At 40.1% G+C, this 22,976-nt stretch overlaps 2 protein-coding genes across 9 annotated transcripts in view; one reads left to right on the forward strand and one right to left on the reverse strand.

Annotated features, from left to right (window-relative positions):
• The window catches only part of LOC134212579 (dual specificity calcium/calmodulin-dependent 3',5'-cyclic nucleotide phosphodiesterase 1-like), a 705,268-nt gene that overhangs the window by 222,321 nt on the left and 459,971 nt on the right, over window positions 1-22,976 (reverse strand). The gene's annotated exons all lie outside the window — the stretch shown is intronic.
• Window positions 4,351-22,976, forward strand: part of LOC134212581 (maltase 2-like) — a 29,954-nt gene continuing 11,328 nt past the window's right edge. The window contains exons 1-6 of one of the 2 annotated variants that reach the window (XM_062690572.1): window positions 4,351-4,642; window positions 13,995-14,663; window positions 14,786-15,073; window positions 20,791-21,527; window positions 21,597-21,737; window positions 22,489-22,551. In XM_062690572.1, the coding sequence (XP_062546556.1) occupies window positions 14,136-14,663; window positions 14,786-15,073; window positions 20,791-21,527; window positions 21,597-21,737; window positions 22,489-22,551 (1,757 nt within the window). In that variant the 5' untranslated portion in view covers window positions 4,351-4,642; window positions 13,995-14,135. Of the gene's footprint in view, window positions 4,643-4,795; window positions 4,951-13,994; window positions 14,664-14,785; window positions 15,074-20,790; window positions 21,528-21,596; window positions 21,738-22,488; window positions 22,552-22,976 lie in introns of those variants that run through there. The other variant, XM_062690573.1, reaches the window with a different exon arrangement.

A 22,976-nucleotide genomic window follows, 5' to 3' on the forward strand; every position in this document is an offset into this window, starting at 1 on the left:
CTCTTAAAAGGAGGCTTCCGAGGCTCTTGAAAGGAGGCTTCCAAGCCCTTTGAAAGGAGGCTTTCGACCCCTTGAAATGAAGCTTCCGAGCTTCTTGAAATGAAGCTTCGGAGCCTCTTGAAAGAAGGATCACGAGCTTTTTGAAGGAAGGCTTCCGGGCCTCCGCCGGTGTTGAATTTAGTCTGTAGATTAAAAAAAAACACCTTAACAAAGATAAAAAAAAAAATCCGGGCTTCTTGACAGGAGGCTTCCGTGCCTCTTGAAAGGAGGGTTCCGAGCTTCTTTAAGAAAAGCTTCCGAGCCTCTTTAAAAAAAGCTTCCGAGCCTCTTAAAGAAAGCTTCCGAGCCTTTTGAAAGAAAGCTTCCGAGCATCTTGAAAGAAAGCTTTCGAGCCTCTTTAAATAAGGCTTTCGAGCATCTTTAAATAAAGCTTTCGAGCCACTCGAAAGGAAGCTTTTGAGCCTCTTGAAAGAAAGCTTCCGAGCCTCTTGAAAGGAGGCTTCCGAGCCTCTTGAGAGGAGGCTTCCGAGCCTCTTGAAAGGATGCTTCCTAGCCTCTTGAAAAAAGACTTCCAAGCCTTTTGAAAGGAGGCTTCCTAGCCTCTTGAAAGGAGGCTTCCGAGCCTCTTGAAAGGAGGCTTCCGAGCCCTTTGAAAGGAGGCTTCCGAGCCTCTTGAAAGGAGGCTTCCAAGCCCTTTGAAAGGAGGCTTCCGAGCCTCTTGAAAGGAGGCTTCCGAGTCTCTTGAAAGGAGACTTCCGGGCCTCTTGAAAGGAGGATTCCCAGCCTCTTGAAAGGAGGTTTCCGAGTATCTTGAAAAAATGCTTTCGAGCCTCTTGAAAGGAGGCTTCCGAGCCTGTTGAAAGGAGGCTTCGGAGCCTCTTGAAAGGAGGCTTCCGAGGCTCTAGAAAGAAGGCTTCCGAGCCTCTTGAAAGAAAGCTTTCGAGCCTCTTGAAAGAAAGCTTTCAAGCTTCTTGAAAGAAAGCTTTCGAGCCTCTTGAAGTAAGGCTTCCGAGCCTCCTGAAAGAAAGCTTCCGAGACTCTTAAAAGGAGGCTTCCGAGGCTCTTGAAAGGAGGCTTCCAAGCCCTTTGAAAGGAGGCTTTCGACCCCTTGAAATGAAGCTTCCGAGCTTCTTGAAAGAAGGCCTCTGAACCTCTTGAAAGGAGGCTTCTGAGCCTCTTGAAAGGAGGCTTCCGAGCATCTTGAAAGAAGTCTTCCGAGCCTCTTGAAAGGAGGCTTCCGGACCTTTTGAAAGGAAGCTTCCGAGCCTCTTGAAAGGACGCTCACGAACTTTTGGAAAGGAGGCTTCCGGGCCTCTTGAAAGGAGGCTTCCGAGCCTTTCTAAAGGAGGCTTCCGAGCTACTTGAAAGAAGGCTTCCGGGCCTCTTGAAAGGAGGCTTCTGAGCCTCTTGAAAGGACGTTTCTTTTACTTCCCTGAAGAGTTGTTTATCCAATAGTTGTTCTCTACAGGCGTCATTTTCCGTGCAGTACCACACTATGTGATCGATGTCATTGCAACCGGCTCTACACCTACATAGATTGTTATCGATCAGGTTAATTATGTAGAGATATGCGTTTAGTGAATAGTGATTGGACATAAGACTCGACATAATGCGAGCCAAGCCTCGACTTGAATCCTTACCTCTAGACCACGATCGCGCATAATTTAGGGACCATTGAAAATAGCCACCATCCATGTTCCTTGTGTGACCAATTCATTTGCCAATTTTGAAGAGTACTTTGACGGACCAATGAGAAATTTTTTTAGGATTTTCGGCTTTCAGTCACATGAAAATGTTGATAATTTCAAATCATTGCCAACGTTTCGATCGAGCCCTGATGAAGATCCAAACCCCCGGATCGAAACGTTGGCAATGATTTGAAATTATCAACATTTTCATGTGACTGAAAGCCGAAAATCCTGAAAATTAGCAACTAATCCAGTCGAAATCCCCAATGAGAAAAAAATCGTTGTTTTATATTTGTCAAACATAACTTTACCTTCCTGTGCGATAGATTAGGCAATGGGGTGGGACCCATATAAAGGTAATCTTGAATGATCTTTCAACCAAATCACGCATGTGCTCTCTTATGTTTGTAAGAACTTAATAGGCTTAATAGGTTTCATTGGCCGTAGTTTCTCCATAGAATTATCCGAGAAGATAAAATATTAGTCATCTTGGAATCGGAAATTATCCCCAAACCGAAGTTAACTGCTGCTGACTTTGCAACAGGAACCAAACACAGACAATACCATTGTAATCGATAGAAACTTCTATAAAAACAACAATATTGGATATGCTGTGTACTGTTCTCTACTACATAATTGTTTATACTTGAGCCTTCGAAATAGTCACGTAATTTTAAAATTAGATCTTGAAATGTTTCGTCTTTTAAAACAAGCTTTAGATATTCATTGGAACGAATGTTGTTTACCACCCAAACCTTTATTCGATCAAATATTGTTGGATTCCGATTTAAGTCTTTTTATAATTTATTTATTTAGGCCCGTATTCCACTTATTGTCACAATGACATATATTCGTCAAGATCCACATCCACATTTACAAACCTATTAAACTGGTGAGAAATTGACTGAATATCAAGAAACAAAAAGTGTAACGATAGCTTTACTTTCAAAAGTGCAAAACACTATTACACGGGATGTATGCAACATTACACACCGATTTTTTTATCAGCCTTAAAGGTTTAAGGTTCAAGCCGATAACATCGACGGCTTTATCCATTTCAGTCATCCAGATTGCACCCTCCAATGATCAAAAATAAAATCCGCTTCCATCCATAGCTGATGGATGAAACACGGCTGTGGGATGTAATTTTATTCGCCAGCTTCATTTTTATTCCCGATAAGAAGCTTACAATCTGCAGCGTCGGTTGCGCACCAAATATCCGAAGATTGGAAATCTGGTCTCATCCTACAAATTGGATCCACTGTCGCCCTCAACTCAGCAGCAGCGTAGTCTGCCTTCAACTAACTTCATATTACACACACATGTTATGCATGTTCAAGCGGAACCTAGATGTGAGCGGAAAAAGTAAAAATCTTGTCATGTTTACAACGAGATTGCCGATCAGATCATGATGCGGTTCCCGATAACGAGCAGACGTGATTTTCTTTTTCGGTTCTATCCACGCCAACGCATATAGGTATAGGGCTGTTCCCATCCAGAGATGCTACATTGGATGGCGATGGTTATTAATGTGCTGCAAATATTTGCCTGACTAAGCGTTGCCAAAGTTGCTTCCGTTGAATGGCCGTACATTTCAGTGAAATTTTATGTGAACCTTATTCGTTTTGGGAATGGACCAAACAGGTTCTCGTGCTGCTATCATTGTTGGGGTTTAATCAAATACACTATTGTCTGGAATGTACATCAGTTAGATTAATTGATTTTAATATTTAGTATTCACTTCTGCAATTTTCGTGTGCAAGTTTCCGTGAGCAAACATTACAAAGCGAATTCCTGATCAAACAAACACTTTGAATCAATTTACTAACAAAGAAATTTTATTATTAACATTTGTTGTTGTTCAAACGGTTCATTGTTGGGAGATTTGTATTTGAAACAAAAGTCTAGGTTTATTCCAAATACCGACTTTAATATGCAGCTTAGCCAGTTTTACGCCGAAGTACCAAACTCAAAGTACTTATAAAATCGCCGTTGGAATTGAAATCTTTTTTATAATGAACACAAATATCCTACGTATTGCAAATATTCGCTCATAATAAAAATATGAGCGATTGTTGTTTTATATGCTTTTAGATCGATTTCACGAGTTGTTTTAGAACTTAGAAAGAGTTGTTGTCATTCAAACTCTGATTCAACTATTGTAACCATCTTCATTTTTAACTACTTGTTAGCAAATAGCTTTTGTGAGCCATTTTCATACTTAAAAGAAAAGTGGACGCATGGTACATTGTTCACAAAGAAATGCGGTTGTTGGTCACTGTCTCAATAAATATAGGACATCCACAATTCGAAATATTCACGCGATTATATTGTTCGTGGCCAGAAGCACTCATCTGTACGCTTTACAGAATGTTTCATACTGTGCCTACACAAATATGAGCAAATTCAATTATCACATTATTTGCTAAACGCATAGGTATAATGTAATTCGATCATTTATTCATAAAATGTAGAATGTGTAACCTATTTTTCGCGCTCTCAGATTTACTCTGCAAATCTGATGCATGAACGGTCACAACCGAAGCCGAAGCTCGGATTCACCGCTCATGCGCGTTCCATCATCTGTATTCAAATTCATGGCCCCATGCAGTGAGTTTTGTTGGTGCTGTGTGTTGAATGTCAAAGAAGTCGTCCGTTATTATAAATAAAGGTAGTGAGTTACGAATGAATAGCAACTAAAAACAACGCGAGATTAGAGTCAGTTGTTTTCTTCGCGTCATTGTTTTGTAATGCACCAGATTGTGCTCCTCTAATTTCATTTACAGTGGTAGTCAATTCTTTTGAAGATATAAAAGATTCGCGTGTATTTCCACTTGCGACAAAGCGCCTCAGTGAACAGCTTTGAAAGCGTTTTGTCAACGTTGTCGTTACAAGCAGCGGATCTGGAGAAGACGATAGAATCCGGTGCTCGATAGAGTCCCTAATCCCTCTAGGTGAGTGATGACCGAGCGTAGATTGCGAGCGAGCGGTGGAAAATGAAGGTGACGTGAAATGAATCGTGTTGCTCAAAATAGCAGCAGTGTAGCATCAGCTGTCTATAATTGGTTGTATGTATGTAGCTGCTGCATCACTAATGCCCGCTCGATGGTAAACACGACGGAATGGAAAGGAAATTGCGAGTGTTGGTAGGTTTTATGCTTTACGGATACAATAACGAAGCAGGAAGCTCCGTAGCTTATAAGCTTTTCTTGCTTGGAATTTAATTTATCGGACTGGAATTGGATGGGTCTGGCATGTTTAGGTGAGTAGGGACTTGAATAGTTGATTTGTTTGAAATTGGAAAATGTGATTAATCCATTACCCATCCTCATATTTGTCCTTTCCGTATGCAGGAGATTGGAGTCTCTTTGTATGTATGTATTCATGATTTCTTATTTTTAACAACAGGAAGCAATAAAATGATAGATGCTTTAATAGGGGAACTGTTCCGTTTTACATCTCACTGAACATATATTCATCTCATTGCAAAACAAAAAAATACGGCACCAATTTCGTCGCTTCTTTTTGTAAACATGCGTGCTCACTGCTGAAAAAAATCACAAAAATAAGACACACATCAAATTTCTTTTCGTTGCTTTGTTTTTCGTGGGATGAATATCGGAACTATGAGATGAAGTCCAGGAGCAGTAACCTTATCTTGATTTAAAATTTGATGGATAAAAGTGTGCAATGGATAATGCAATCACGCTTGGAAATGTGTTTAACTGATTTGTCACCATGCTGAAGATGGCTATGTTTGAATTAAACATCGGATAAGTAAACATTTGAGTTGAAGACTATGGTGATTTAAAAAAATGCATGTCCTATACTTCATGAAAAATTCTGACCACTCAATCATGCTTAGTTATCGTGAACGATAAGTCAGTAATCAATTTCCAGTTGAAGCACGTTTTGAGGAACCAGAAAGGATCTGTAATACAATACAGTCGACCCTCCATGGGCTGCCAATAAAAGACCATTTACTCAAATAGGCAGATGTGGAATAGAAGCTTTCTGAAAAATCGTTCCAATTTTCAATAGCAACAATGAGATCAAATCCCCATCGAGTGCAAGTTTTATTTTTCTTTATTAAATAACATTTTTCAGCACTTTCAAAGCGTAGCAAGTAAATCGGTCAATGCTTAGTTACAAAAAGTGTTTATACAATGGCTACCCGGGCAGAAGCCATGAACAGGATAACATGATAACATGATATGGACTTGATTGATATAAGAGATAAAAGAACAGGCAACAATATCAAATTTGCACCGAAATATCATTTAAATATCAATATTCGCTATGGATAAGAACAAACTAATGGCACATGATATTCATTATTTACTAGTTGACCCGGCAGACGTTGTCCTGCATTTTTTTTGTTCGGGATGAACCACTGCGTCCATTTCATTGAACTTTTGTAGTATACCCGTGTCATTTGTTTAGTGCATGTCTTTCTGCTCCATTTCTATTGAGAAGAAATGAAGTAGTCGTTTTTATTCAGATATTTTCTCAAGCTTAATGTAAGGCCTCTTTAGATTAAGGTACCGCTATTTATACCCTTCCAGAAACGGCTTATACCAACTCTCAAAGGCGCGCCCCTCAATCAGTTTCGGCTCAACAATAAGTGGGATAATATTGATTTTGACCATGCATCGGTACTGCAGTTCAAACATATTTTCGCGTCTTCTTATGAGTTCCGGATTCGTTTTTGTACAGAGATCTGATTTCATTGCGTTTGGCATTTCTGAATCTCACTTTTACACATAGCTCTAATCAGTCAGAGGGTTCAGCAGATCCACCAAATTCGTATCCGCTTCTTTCCTAATTAATCAGCGCTCTGGAGCTTTGAGATTCATGTCATCGGCTTTAAAACCAGCCTAAGATTGAGTTACGTTTTTATAATTTACTCCATTGACTCCATCCAAAAGTGGCAAAAGTTGGGTCATCTAAAAGCAGATTATAGTCGTTCCATACTCTTCCGACCATCACTCATAAGTATTAACAAGAATAGTAAGAACTAGAGTACAGTGTGGTAGATCTTTCTCCGTAATGCACCACGAAAAAAGGTGTCTACCAGCATTACAGGCTTCGTTAACTGCCTGGCTAATTGTTCCACCACCCAGGCCATTCATCCCCTCGGCACGGGTCGCCTGACACCTTGGGATTCGGGGTTAGGGACGTCATATTGTCAGTTTCAGTGTTTAACCGAGCCTGGCGATATGACCGGATTTACACCGTTACGCACTACTTCAGAGTATCCATATCCCAACGTAACGGGAAGTTGTCCTGCATAGTAGGCGGAAATGCGCGTTGTGAACTGCCCTTGCAAAATTCACGTACAAATCTTTTTTTTTGTGTCTTTATTAAGGAGACTTTCAGCCCGAGGCTGGCTCGTCTCCGTTTACAAATCTTTGTTTCAGTTATTTATAATTTACTCAACCTTATTCTTGATTTTTGCAAGAGGAAATGTCATATAAACCCGTCGGAAACGATGACCATCATACCTACTGAAGGAATGAAGAAAATATATCGAGCCGCTTTTGAGTTATGCGGATACGAACACAGACCATTTCATTTTTATTATATAGATTACAAATAGCATACCCAAGCAGCACAAGTTGTTTCACTACTGAACATTTTACTGTGTTGAAACTATTCGGAAAGAAACAATCTTTGCGTATGTGCTTTAAATATAACTCTCTTGCAATCTAAAAAGCGCAAGAGGTGGAGCCTACGGAAACATCCCTCGATTGCAGTAAAATTGCAATAATTTAGCAAAATACTACAGCGGAAAAAAAAGGAAAATTTAAAACTGGATGCGATTTATGGATCTTGTGATTGATAGTCCATCACTCTACCACAGCACCATTCAACATTTCGAAGGGACTGCATGTTGACTCACCATAAAAACCATACTATTATGAAGTTTTGTACTCGGGTTTTCTGTTACTTGATTGCACCATCACAGGAAAAAACTGTGAGTTGTCAAAACGTAGAACGATGCTAAATTAAACATGAAGACACACTCAACTTATCTGCAACTTAATTTAAACAAACAATTCAATTTTGTAAAACGCACTGAAGTTACATGGTAAAAATATGCAACTTAATGATTATGTTTCGTGTTTGCAACAAAAAGTGCAGTATTCTTTGGTTGTTCGTGTCCAAATGTCAAACACGTAGTGCATTGCAATGTTAATGAAACATTGATCACAATTCGAATGTTTTTGACATCTTGATGCAACTTTTTCGTGCTTTGATGTTTTTCCAATGCCTTTAATGAAACTGAATAGAAACAAGGTGTTTTTTGGAAGATGTTGCGTGTCCTACTTGGGTAACTTGATCTTCTCATGATATTTTAGTGCAAATTATTGATATTATCGTCTGATCTTTTATCTCTTATATCAATCATGTCAATATCTAATTTTGCTATCTTATCAGCATTTGATATTATTTTATATTTTCGTCTACTTGGGAACCGAACCAATAAAGGTGCCCACATCTGAATGCCGCAGCCCCTATTCCAATATAATCACTTTACTTTATAATACTTTGAAAAAAGGCAACAAAAAAACTGTCATGTTGACTTTTACGTTAAAAAATTGTTTCTAGTACAAAGTAATGGTGTCTATCTGGCTTTGTATTGCGCACAAAACATCATGTTGCTATGGGTAACAAATAACAGTTATCGGAATAACAGCATCTGCTTCCTGTCAAAAGATACGTGGGGGTGCTCATAACCGATCGATGTCCACAACCGAACTACTTCTCCTATATGTGCGAACGGCAGCATGAAGTTAACTGGGAAGGGAAATGTTATCGAAAATATATTTGACACCAGTTATGCAGGAAAGTGTTTGTTACTACGCCTGAAAATTTTTTTTTTACAAAGGTATCTCATGTCGAGAAGTTCAACTTCCGGCACCATTCGCCAATGGTGAATTACCCGCTTTGCCGGGCCGCTGTAAGCACACCAGGAGTTAGTTTTTTGAAATCAGTATGGCGAAGGGCACGGCACGGCAAATGCTGGGTAAATCGTACCGTTGGTACTTTGCGTACGCGAAGGAATAAAACTCAAAGGTGCAGCCCAATCGGGTTGTACGCAAAGGTGATGTAGGACTACGTAGCTATTCGAAATTGATGGTGTACGCCATGATAATTTGAGTCTTTGTATTAACATTGAGCAAACTACTCGGAGGACAACTGAATCAAGAAGTCGAATAGTTGCTCCCAGTTAGATAGATTTTGCGTTTCCAACCGTGGAATTAACATGACTCATCGGTCTCATCGCTGCTGAAGCCACTCGACTGGTTTTCATTGGAGGACATCACAACCCTAGAGAACATCTTTCTCAAAAATGTTCGGAATAAAGGAGAAATAAGAAAAATCAAAAGTAGCGTCAAACCTAACACAAATATATTTATTTGATACGTTTGGTTTTCGCCCGGGATGGAAGCGTAGGGGAAGAGGCCCCAAAACGCCCCCCCGATGCAAAACGCCTTTTGTGGTTTCCCTCATATTTACCGTCATTAATATGTCCGTAACAAAACTAGATCTAAAATTATGTAGGATAGGCGAAGAAAGTTTCAAAATAGTGCATGGGAAGGTCGGAAAAACCGAAAATCTCCACATTTTGAAGAAACATCTAACATTTCGGCGAGGCAAAACGCCCTAGTGGCAATAACCTACAAAGTACTTGCGCCTCCACGGACTATCCATACTAGAATGCTGATTCGCCGACGCGTGGTACTTTGTTCCCTAGGAGCCGCCAGCTGAAAGGCGTTTTGCCTCATGAGTTTTCCGGCAACAAAATATCACCACTTTTTTGAAATGTGAATATTATCAATATGATTGAGATTTTTGACAATTTTTGAATGGCATCAACTAACTATCTTGTTTAACTGATGCATAATGTAAAAATACCCATGAATAGCGTTACAAATAAGACAATAGAGCAGTGTTTGCTTAGCTAGGGCATATTGCCCCCCCCTTCCCCTACGTGGCAAAGTGAGGAGAATTTCAAAAAGAAATTACACACAGTCCCCGATGATTTTTCGCTAAGTCTCCTCCATTTGGAATGAATTTTTCAGCATTGCCACTACTACCCACGCCTTCGTACTGCTGTGTCCGCTCCGCTGCATCAAATTTTGTCGAACCACTTTTTGTGAAATCCTGGCCAAAATGGCTCTCGCGCGCCGGAAAGTAGCTTTCTTGTATTCTACAAATTAAGCCCGTTAGCCCCGCCCCTTTATGATCTGATATAGGTGTAAATATAATGTGCACTCATAACGATTAATGAAGGGGCGGGGTCAATGGATTTATTCCATTAGATATAAGAAAGCTGCTTTCCGGCGCGCGCGAGCCTTTTTGATCGGGATTCCGCAGACAACGGACCGTTCGGAGAATGACAAATTCTAAGAATCTTATGATATTTTCTCGCAAGAACCTGAATTTAAATTATGAGCTGTTGGTTATCTAAGATGCATATTGCTTTAAAGAATAATAACAGAAATTTGACTCAAGACGAATTTTCTTTTTATTACAAACATTATCTCTTGGCATCTATTTGTCCGAGCGACGTTCGCCGAGTTTCCACTGAGGTGGCGTCTTTATCGATTTTATACAAAAGTCACCATTCTATACAAAATTAAGTTAATTCGACTATTCGAAACTTTCCTCAAAGTGCAAAATTCAATCGTAACTAGCGAATTTGATTAAGCGTCGGAGGGAGATGATGCAATAAATTTGAATGGATTCCACCCATAACAGCAACCAACAACCAACAGCCATAACTAACAGCAACCAAGCTACCACAAGATGCCACTGAAACAGTCAATTTTCGCAATTAACTCTTTCTATATGTATGTATGTATGTAGTTAGCCACCATCCTGGCTTGAGTCCTGCTCTGCATGCGGTTCCACTGCAGAACAAAATTTCAATATTGTTCTGAATTCAACAGATTGCTGTATGAAGGGCCAAAAATGGGGGTGGTGGACCTGTAAGCAAAGACACTTACACGAAACCCACGGGAAAATGAGAATCTCCTTCCAGCAGAATTATCCTACATTTTTTCGTAATTAACTCTTTTTTTCATAAAATGCTGGTCCTGAGAAGAACCAATTTTCTTTTTCCAATGCCCCTTTCCAATAACTAACTGCATCCAAACGCTAATCAGCACCTTGGGTTGAAATTTTCCGATCACCACTCGTTGATTTTTCGCTAAGCCTCCACCATTTGGAATACATTTTCAGCATTGCCACTGCTACTCACACCGTGCTGCTGGTCAAAATGACCCGCGCGCGTCGGAAAGCAGCTTTCTTGTATTCAATAAATAAAGCTCGTTAGCCCCGCCCCTTTGTGATCTGATATGGGTGTAAATACCCAAGTAACACCAAGCATTACAATATTGCACATATGTCAATCACAAATCGGCATGCCAAATGCTAATTGCATTAGATCTGTGTTGTTGCATTTATTTATCAACTGTTAGACGACGATACTCTAAATCAGCAGTCCGAATGCAGCGATGCATTACTGGTGTTTTATTCCAACATGCCAAAGTAATGAACCATTAATTCGGTCTTATAATTGCCCTTTTCCACTTTAAGTCAACTTTTAGAGCTGTGTTTTTTACAAGCATATATAGCTTCATGGTTACTTGGGTATAATGTGCACTCATAACGATTAATGAAGGGGCAGGACTAATGGAATTACTTCATTAGATAAAATAAAGCTGCTTTCCGGCGCGCGCGGGCCATTTTGATCGGTATTCCGCAGACAACGGGTCGTTCGTAGAATGTAATTTGCAACGGCCTTGCAAACGGGATACAGAGGGATCACCCTTCTGAACTCGGAATACAAAATCCCGTCGTGTATCATGTTTAACAGACTGAGACCGCTTGAGGAGTCCTTCGTCGGCGAATACCAGGCAGGTTTTCGTGAGGGTCGATGAACGACGGATCAGAAGTTTAGCCTGCGGATGATCCTAGATAAATTCCGGAAGTACAACTTGCAGGCTCACCATCTGTTTATTGATTTCAAAGCAGCGTACGATTCAGTGAAAAGTTGAGCTTGTGGCAGATAATGTCCGAACATGGTTTTCCGGCGAAACTGATTAGACTGATACGTGCAACGCTGGATGGCTCGAAATCAAGTATTCGGATTGCAGACGAAGTGTCAACCTCGTTTGTGACCTTAGACGGATTGAAGCAGGGTGATGCACTTTCGAATTTATTGTTCAACATTGCACTCGAGGGCGCTATTAGGAGATCTGGCGTGCAGAGAAACGGCACTATCATCACACGGTCGCATATGCTCTTGGGCTTTGCGGACGATATCGACTTCATTGAAATCGGTCGCAGAGCAGTAGTGGAGGTTTTTGTTCCACTGAAGAGGGATACGGGCAGGATAGGCCTAACCATTAATTCTACCAAGACAAAGTACATGGTGGCAGGTAGAGATAGAGGAAGACTTAGTGGTTTTGATGCTGAGGTAGTGCTTGATGGGGATGTGTTTGAAGTTGTTGAAGAATTTGTTTATCTTGGAACGCTTGTGATATGTGAAAAGTTAAGCGAGATTTATTCCAAAATTTTGTTTTTTTGAGATAACATCAGATCTCGACGTTTCATGCATTTTTAAGTAATTTGGCATCAAAAGAGAAAAATTCGTTTTTTGACTTTTCCTTTGGTCCCCCTTTGGGAAAATTTTCGTGGATAAAAATTTCAAAACTTTGGTGAATTTTAGGCACCCCTAAATCATGTCCGATTGAGCTCAAATTTTGCCTAGGGTCATATTTTGGGGTAATGAAACTTGTGAGCAATGTCGTTTTTTGAAATTCGATGACAATTTTTTCTCATACATTCAATTGGCACCCTAACATATATTGGTGCAAGTTTCAGTGACTCACACGTTAAAAAATCAATAATGGAGCAAGCCACATCCTTGCAGTCAGTTCGGACGATGGAAGGAATGTTAGTAGTTGATTGTTTGACTGTGTTTACCTCTCCGTCTTCACAAAAACCACGGGAAGGAAGATGAGTTAGTTGATAGGTTTCTGCAAAGTTTTTTTTTCTGCTAATGATTCTGCAAAAAAAAACTCGTGTTTATTGTTTTAAAAAAAATATTATGTAAATTTTCTTTCCTTAAGGAATTTACGGAAAATCTGATATTCTTGACATTTTCAATCCAATATTGCGTAAATACAGAGTCAGTTCATATACATTTCTTTTCTAAATAAAGGGGAATAGTGTGGAACAGGACCCAGTGAAAATTGAAATATGCTGCCTTTTGAGCGACACCAACGCAAGTGATTAAAGTCTAATAGTGAACTGCTCAGATCTACATGATGAATGCAGAAATGTCTTAAAGTTAAGCACATTCTGGTTATGGGCGTTCTTTAGCAGAACAAGCTGTACGTCTCTGCCTCTGAATATATTTACGACAATGTCTGCTACTTCTAAAACGTTTGTGTTTTGCTTAAAAAACTAATTTCCAAGAACACGTCCCAACTCAACCTTAGCATGACCTTCACTAATTTTTAATTTTTTTTTCGCAATGTTAGTGTTTTCGCACTGAATTAACTCCAAAGTTCGTCTCTTTGTATGCTATCGGCTCGTAATGGAAATAAACTTGTTATGCAAAACAAAATCATAATATTCATGAACAACGATTATTCCACTCTTGTATTTGATCTGGTAGTTCCACCAAGCTTCAGCGCCATACGCCAGACAAATTGCTTTGCAGAAATTCTCACATTTGGTGAAAGTCAGCAGAAACAAAGTACGGCGGGCAACATAGAAAATATTCATTAGCATGGTTCTTCTGTATTTCGCCAGAACGGAGCTAATTTTCCATCCATGTTAGTCTCGTGAAATACGGGCAGCCAGCTAGTCACTGCTTCAATTTGGCTTTTAGTATAGATAAAAGAGTCAAATCGAAGATTAACCCATCTAGCACTTCTCTTATTATTTCGCATTAATATACTTTTTGCAAACGTAATAATAAAACACATAATTTAACATGCTCGCCTAACTTCGAAAAAAAAAATACTTGCTGCCGAAATTGTTACGATGCAATTGAAATTAATGGTAAATATTTGATAAATAATCTGATGAAGAATCTGTCATTTAGTTAGTATTTCCCAGAATTGATTTCATACGAAGAAAATTAAATAAATTTTATTTATGCTTGATGCTCAATGCAGATTGTACTCGAAGGTATTCAAAATTTCGCTTCACTTTCAAAACAGTATCAAAGCCTTTCACAAAACCAACATTTTTTCGTACTTCCATCTACTCTATTCACAGCTTTGCTCAAATTGTATTGCAACGACACTTCTACACGGTGCTATCCCCATGCACGAAGATTCAAATCGTTCTTCTATCTGAATTCAAATCGGATTCTGCAGCTGCATGAGTTTCTGTCGGACCAATTGAAACGACGACGGAATGAAAAATTACCTGTTGCTGCACCGGCAGTGTCAGGGATTATATCGAATAATCCTGCTGTTAGCACTGTTATCAACGGTTCAATGTGCCGATTCCCGGGACGACTGGTGGCAGGACACGGTCTTCTATCAGATTTATCCCCGCTCGTTCATGGATAGCGACGGAGACGGCGTGGGAGACCTCCGGGGAATAACTTCAAAGCTACAACACCTGGCAGACGCGGGAATTGGCGCCACCTGGTTGTCACCCATCTTTCGCTCACCGATGGTTGACTTTGGGTACGACATCGCAGACTACACGGCCATACAGCCAGAGTACGGCACCATGGAGGACTTTGATGCAATGATGCAGGAAGCGAACCGGTTGGGAATTATGATAGTGCTGGATTTCGTGCCGAACCATAGCAGCGATCAGTGTGAGTGGTTCGCGCGGAGCGTTGCCAGAGAACCCGGATATGAAGATTTCTACGTGTGGCATAATGGCAAAGTGGACCCGGAAGGAGGAGATCCTTTGCCTCCGAATAATTGGGTAAGTTAACGAATCTCTCGACTTGTAGGAAAAGACTTGCTTTAAATGTAATATGCAATGCAATGCATAATTGATGCACGAGACTATTTACAGTTACCAGCATTTGTTTATCTCTATTTCAGCAATCAGTTTTCTACGGTTCCGCTTGGACCTTCCATCCCCAGCGAGGTCAGTTCTATTTGCATCAGTTCACCAAAGAGCAGCCGGATTTGAACTTTCGAAACCCGGCGGTGGTTCAACGAATGGATGAGGTCATGCGGTTTTGGTTGGACAAAGGAGTGGCCGGCTTTCGAATTGATGCAGTGAACCATTTGTTCGAGGTAGAAGACTTTCTCGATGAGCCACTGACGGGCACGGATTTGGATCCATTATCCTACGGGTACACTTACCATTACTATACGAAGGATTTGGTGAGTTGCTGTGGTGTGATATGGTATCCATTTACATATTGACTTCGATTTGTTTAAACTGATGGTTTTAAGTTCTAAATTCAATTAAAGTTAAGTCAATGTAATTCAAGCATTCGGTTTTATAAAATGTTGTTAATTTGTACTGAGTTCTAGTATTGGTGGAGCACCAGCAATTTTGGCGTAATCGGTTCATTGATAATTTGGCGTTAGCAGTAAGAAATATAATTGAAGGGATTAATCAGTTAAAACTTGTCACGTAGTTCTAAAACATACTTAATTTTAATGGCATTTCATCAACTAGAAATTGTTTAGTAATTTATTGAAAAAGCATCTAGGAATTCTATAAAATGTTTATCCAAAAATGTCCAATTTCTAGAACTCCGGAGAATATCCGGAGAGGTATGATGATGGATCGACTGTAATCTCGATATTTTGGGGGGTTTCTAACATGCAGCTTCGATTTCTGAGTCAGAACAGAGTTTTACTACTGTTCAGATAAGTAGTAAAGCAAAATACTGTTCAAACTTTGGAATAAGCACCAAAATATCGCGATTGCAGTCGATCCATCATCATTCTTCTTCGAAAATTTTGATGAATTTCATGGGAATTTACTTTAGGAGATCCATCTGATCAGGTCCAGAAATTTATTGGAATATTCATCCAGCTCAAGTGTTTTTTCATAAATCTATACATATCATCAGGCCGAAGATCTAACAAAGGCCGAAGGTCATTAGGCCGAATGAGTAGTAGGAAATGAGGGGTGAAAAGTCAGTTCTTCCTTCGTCTTTCTTCCATCTTCTTTCTTCTCTCTCACTTCTTCCTTTTTCTTTCTTCCTGTCTACTTCTTCGTTCTGATTGTTCGTTCTTCCTTGCTCTTTCTTCCTTCCTTTTTTCCTATTCCTTCTTCTTTTTTTCTTCTTCTTATATCTCTTTCATCTTTTTTATTCGTTTGCCCTTCTTCGTTCTCCGTATTTCATCTATTTTTTTCTATTTTCTTCCTCTTTCTACCATTTTCCTTCTTTTTTCTTCATTATTCCTTCTCCCTGCTTCATTATTCCTACTCTTTCTTCTTTTTTATACCTTTTTTCTTGTTCCTTTCTCTTTTTAATTTTTACTTCTTCCTTATTTCTTCATTCTACCTTCTTTCTCGTTCTTCCTTACTTCTTTATTTTTTTCCTCTCTCCTTTTTCCTTCTTTTTCTTCCTTTTTGCTTCTGCTTTTCCTTCTTCAATTTTCCTTCTTGATTTTCCCGTTTTTCCTTTTCAGTTTTTCTTCCTATTCTCTTCTTTCTTCCTCCTTCTGCCTTCTTTCTTCTTTCTTCTTCCTTCATCTTTCTTCATCTTATTTCCTTCTTTTTTTCTTCTACCTTTTTTTCCTTCTTCTTCTTCTTCTTCCTTATCCCTTATGCTTCATTCATATCGCACTTCTCACTTCTCGTTTCTCACTTCTCACTCCTCACTTCGGAACTCTTACTTCTTTCTTCTCATTTCTCACTTATCTTCTGACTTCTCACTTCTTCTTCATTTCTCATTTCACATTTCTAAGGGGTCGTACACTAATTACGTAAGCACTCATGGGGAGGGGGTTTGGTTCATTTGGCAGAAAGTAATTTGGCTTAACGCCATTTGACACAGATAATTTTTCCTTACTCCCCGAGCAGCACAAGTCAGCGAAAAATGGTTGCAGCAACTTGATTTTGACTAAATCTGGTCACTTAAGAGTTGCAGTAGCTTATGTGAAACATGTGTGTTGCTAGGGTCTTTCTTCTTTTTTTATACCTTTTCCCTTATTCCTTTCTCCTTTTATCTTTTTACTTCTTCCTTATTTATTCATTCTTTCTTCTTTCTCGTTCTTCCTTACCAGGGTTTCAACTTTTCGTTTCAATGAGACCAAAGCAAGCGTTTTTCGGGCCAAAGGAGAATCTTTTTTCGTTGTTTATGTTGAGGATCATCTTCCACCCATCAATCTTTTCTCCAGAATTAGCCTGGGAAGATAAACGAAAATCTTGCCTGTTAGATGAAAATCCTTTATCGTTTCCTCAGTTTTACCTCTCACTCACTTTTCGCGAGAATTATCGCAGAACAATTACAAAATTGTATGGCCGCGCCGGGATTCGAACCCAGAATAGTAACAATAATAACTGTGGGGGTGCGCTTACTCTAGCCACACAATCACGCTATCTGTATGAAAGCGTTAAGTTATTTGTTCCACATAAGCTACTACCATTTGCATTTATGGTGTCACGAAAAGACTCGAATATGAAAGAAAAAGAGCAAACCAACGTTTGGCGGCAATCGAAGTGAGCGAAAAATGGTTATCACTCTCCAGGCTGTTTTTCTTTCCCGAAAAGCGATTTCTCCCCGAAAATTTTCGTGAGGGAGCATCCTGAGCTCCTGAGATTGAGTGAGCATTACGAACCCTGTTCCTTACTTCTTACTTTTTCTATTTATTCCTTCTTTTTTCTTCCTTTTTGCTTCTGCCTTTTTCCTTCTACCATTTCATTCTTCATTTTCCCGTTTTCCTTTTTCCTTTTTTTCTTTCTTTCTTCCTCCTTCTATCTTCTTCCTTCTTTCCTCTTTCGTCATCTTTCTTCTTTCTTCATTTTCAATTTTCTTCTTCTTCCTTTTTTTCATTTTTCTTCTTCTTCATTATCCCTTATGTTTCATTCATATCTCACTTCTCACTTCTCGTTTCTCACTCCTCACTTCGCAACTCTTACTTCTCTCTTCTCATTTCTCACTTATCGCTTCACACATCTGACTTCTTGCTTTTCATTTCTAAATCTTCATTTCTCATTTCTAAGGGGTCGTACACTAATTACGTAAGCACTCATGGGGGAAGGAATTTGGTTCATTTAGCAGAAAGTCATTTGGCTTAACGCCATTTGGCATAAGATTATTTGACATAAAGACCATTTGGCATAACGGTCTTTTGGAATAACGGACATTTGGCATAATTTGAACTTCAATAAAAGAGTGGGTCATTTGGCATAACTCCGTTATGAACCAGCCTTGCAGAAGAGGTAAAATACCAAAAAATAAAATGCACAATACTTCAGGCATAACATACTTTGTTACTACAATACCAATTATTATTATTTATTCAGACTAAGGCCGAAGTGCCCTGTGCGGTATATAAGAGTCTTCTCCATTCGGCTCGGTCCATGGCTACACGTCGCCAACCACGCAGTCTACGGAGGGTCCGCAAGTCATCTTCCACCTGATCGATCCACCTTGCCCGCTGCGCACCTCGCCTTCTTGTGGCCGTCGGATCGTTGTAGAGAACCATTTTCACCGGGTTACTGTCCGACATTCTGGCTACGTGCCCGGCCCACAACAGTCGTCCGATTTTCGTGGTGTGAACGATGGATGGTTCTCCCAGCAGCTAATGCAACTCGTGGTTCATTCGCCTCCTCCACGTACCGTCCGCCATCTGCACCCCACCATAGATGGTACGCAACACTTTCCTTTTGAAAACTCCAAGTGCGCGTTGGTCCTCCACGAGCATCGTCCAGGTCTCGTGTCCGTAGAGGACTACCGGTCTAATGAGCGTATTGTAGATAGTCAGTTTGGTACGGCGGTGAACTCTATTCGATCGGAGTGCCTTGCGGAGTCCAAAGTATGTACGATTTCCAGCCACTATGCGTTTCCGAATTTCCTGGTATCTGGTATCATTTTCGGCAGTCACCAGTGAGCCCAAGTACACGAATTCTTCTACCACCTTGATTTCGTCACCACCGTGCAAACTCGCGGTGGGTAACTCACATGGTCTTCTCTTGAACATCTTCCTATCATGTACTTCGTCTTCGACGTGTTGATGACTAGTCCGATGCGCTTGGCTTCCCTCTTCAGTCTGATGTAGGCTTCCTCCATCTTCTCAAAGTCACTTGCCATAATATCTATGTCGTCGGCGAAGCCAAAAAGCTGGACGGATTTATTGAAAATTATATTTGATATATTGAATAGCAGACACGAAAGACCATCACCTTGCCGTAACCCTCTACTACAATACCAAACGCATCACAAATACTACTTCCAAAATGGGAATTGCATTCACCTTTACCTTATTCGGGCAAACGCTCACTTTTGAAGAAGGTATCAGATCCCCTATTGCCGAGCAAGATCCTACTTTAAAAGAAAGGATCACATCCACCACTGCCTTAAAGCGAGCAAGCGCCTACTTTCAATAAGGGTTCAAATCCATCATTGCATTAAACTGGACGACCGCCTACTTTTTAGGAAGAATTACATTCGCCATTGCCTTAAACCGGGGAAGGACCCGCCATTTCCTGAAACTGGAAAATCGCTAACTTTCGAAAAGGGTGCACATCCACCATTGCCTTCAATCACTTTTTCATTTCCTGAAACTGGAAAATCGCCTACTTTCAAAAAAGGGTTCACATTCACCATTGCCTTCAATCGGTCAAGTTCCTACTTCTAAAGAAGGGATTACGTCCACTGTTGCCTTAAACTGGACAAGCGCCTACTTTAGAAAAAGGAATAAAATCCACAATTGCCTTAAACCAGACAAGCGCCTACTTTTAAAGAAGAGATCATATCCACCATTGCCTTAATCCGGGCAGGCGTCTACTTTTTGAGAAGGGATCATATTCAACATTGCACCGGTCAAGCATCTACTTTTAAAAAAGCGATCACATCTGTCATTGTCTTAATCCGGGCAAGTGCCTACTTTTAAGGATGGGATCACATCCTCCATTACCATATTCAGAACATACGCCATTTAAATAGTGCATTATATCTACCTATTGCCTTAAGCCGGGCGAACGCAACTCAATATATACGTTATTTTTGAAGAAGGAAACACATTATTAATTGTTTTTCACTGGGCGCACCATGAATCCAATAGAGGGATAACGATTACCATTGTTTTATACTCGGGACATGCGTGCTTTCTGGGCTTCGGACGGGCTTTGTGGCCGTGCGGATAGCGACGTCAATCGTCTAGACGCATGTGCTATGGAGTGTGGTTACGAAGCTCGCTCTGGTAAGGAATAAACTTTTCGTGATGCGAAAAAATCTTTACTGATCCCCTGGGTGTTATGTATATGTCCTGTCCGTTGTCTCATGCATGCCATGTCTCATTAAGTGTTCTGTCTATATGACCTCTAGTCGAAAACGGGGAATCTGTCTTTCTTTCTTTCTACGGAAAGATGTCTTTTTAATAATATTATCAATCAGTGTTATATTCACCACTCTGGGATTTTTGTTCAGCACATCTTAGTCAAGCAACTAATTTAATACGAAAAAAAAAATATGCCAATTGACCCTCCTTTTCAATGCTGTTTACAATTATGCCAAATGTCCGTTATGCCAAATGACCGTTATACCCCTTTATGCCAAACGACCTTATGCCGAATGATTTTATGCCACATAACCAGCTCCCGGGGGAGGGGAACAAAAAATAATTTGTATGAGTAAAATCTTAAATTGTAGGGACGAGGGGCCAAAAACCCCAGAAAAAATGCTTACGTAATTAGTGTACGACAAACAACTTCTCATTTCTAATTTCTCACGTCTCACTTCTCATTCGGCCAAATGACCATTCGGTAAATGGTAAAAATGTCGTCGCATTAAAAATGCCGTCGAGCCTTATACTGAAAATGGCAGGGATTAACAATTTGTTCATATTTATAAGTAAATAATAACAATTTATTGAATCCACGTCATACGTAAGATGCATTTAAAACCGTTTTACAGCCAGAAGCATACGAAATGGTATACCATTGGCGATCAGTCCTGGACCAATGGACCCAGCAGCATGGTGGACCGACGCGCATTATGATGACCGAAGCGTACGCCAACATTACTTTCACTATGAAGTACTATAAGTCTCCGGACGGCACTCGAGCCGGATCACACATGCCGTTCAATTTCCTGCTGATCACCGATTTAAATCAAGCATCCAGCGCGCCAGATTTCGTGTTCACAATCAACAAATGGTTGACCTACATGCCTCGTGACCATACGGCAAACTGGGTCCTGGGGAACCACGATCAGCCGCGAGTTGGATCCCGCTTTGAGAAAGAGCGAATAGATCTGATCAATATGCTGCTAATGACGCTTCCGGGTATTGCAGTCACCTATTACGGAGAGGAAATCGGTATGTTAGACTACAAAGACATTCCCTGGGAGGACACGCAAGATCCCACTGCCAGGAATACCAACAAGCAAGTCTACATGGACTTCTCTCGCGATCCGGAACGAACACCCTTCCAGTGGGACGAAACTAAAAATGCAGGATTTTCCACGGCTGCCAAAACTTGGCTTCCCGTGAATCCAAATTATGTACATCTGAATTTAAAAATCCAAAAACAAGCCCCAAAGAGCCACTATAAGACCTACCAACAGCTGGTCAAACTTAGACGGCACGAAACGCTTCGGAAAGGCTCAATCGAACTAATTCCATACAACGGCGAGGTGGTAACATTTCTGAGGTAATTGGCTCATCATATGATGTAGGCTTTTCTCTAATCCAATCAAGTGTAAATTCGATTGCATTGCAGGGATCTGCCGGACCACGACGGCTTCGTCGTTGTGCTGAACTTGGGCCCACGAGAGCAACTTGTTGATCTATCAATCTTCCCTCGTCTTTCGGAGCGTTTGCTGGTGGCGGTGGCATCCTCCAGCTCAAGTTTCTCCACAGGGTGAGTAGAATGGGAGGGTGACCGGTTGTGCGATTCCGACAGGAAATGTATCCAATTAAAGTCTTTGCCTGTCCAATAAAACCATTGAGCCGTGCATCGGAACGGCGTGTAGAAATGTTTTGTTCATCTCCGTAGATTGTTATTCGATTTGCTCTGCTATCGAGCATTATCACATCGAGCGCTGCGTGGGACGTTGCTTGGAAAATTGCCTATCAATTAATTGTAATTTTGTTTTCGTCCCAATGGCATGGCATTTTACCTGTTGGTTGGTTTTTCTTGAAGTATATTGTTTTCTGTCTAGAGAAGATGAGGCAAAACGGCAATTTTTATTATTTTCAAAATAAAGTTCAATTATCGGATCTTTAATTGGTATTTTACATATTTTTGGCTCACGCTATTAACATTCTAGAATCACTCGTAAATATCGTCGCCATCATCAATGCTTAGCTTATTCAATTGTCTCGACAACTGTTGGTCTCGGATTTAACATCCACAATTGATAAATGAATAGAAAACCTATACAATATGTTGACTATCAGTTCGGAAATTTACCTTCGGTAGCAATGATAATATGTGATTGTTACGATAACAGCAAATGTTCGTCAGAGGCTAATATTAAGGATTAAATCATCGAACTGCAGCACGAGTTCAGACCTTTTGTGGCTGATCACAAAAGCGACAAATCTGTAGATGTGTTCAATACCAAGTAAATAATAACAATTTGTATTTGTTTTGTCTGCTTTTTCTACAGGGACTTGGTTCAACGCAACAGGCTGCTAATCGGTCCGTATGATTCATTGGTTTTGCAGGACAGGTGAGTGGTAGTATAATTGCTCAAATGCTATATTTATGCTCCAGCAAGCGGCCATACTTGGTAATCAGAAAGGCGAAACATAAATATCATTGACGGCATCGATTATTATCATTCCAGCACCAAACGTTTGTGTTCAAATCTTTATCGTTTTATCATCGTTTATAGCTTGGGCAGAACCACTACTGGTTAAAAGGCATCAGAAATTATTGGCAAATATATGTCTGTAGTGAGAATATAATCAAAAGCTCAAACATGTGTTTTTAATGATCAGTGTATATTCTTAAAAATCTTATAAATTTATGTTTCTTACTATTTCGTTCTTTTGTAAGTTCCGGTATGTAGCGTGTAAAACCTGTCTGTATTTATCCGTCAATTACACCGTTAATCCGTTGCTACTAATGGTTTTGAGTTAGGCTAGGTGTATC

The sequence above is a fragment of the Armigeres subalbatus genome, chromosome 2 (genome assembly GCF_024139115.2).
Source record: "Armigeres subalbatus isolate Guangzhou_Male chromosome 2, GZ_Asu_2, whole genome shotgun sequence".
Taxonomy (NCBI): domain Eukaryota; kingdom Metazoa; phylum Arthropoda; class Insecta; order Diptera; family Culicidae; genus Armigeres; species Armigeres subalbatus.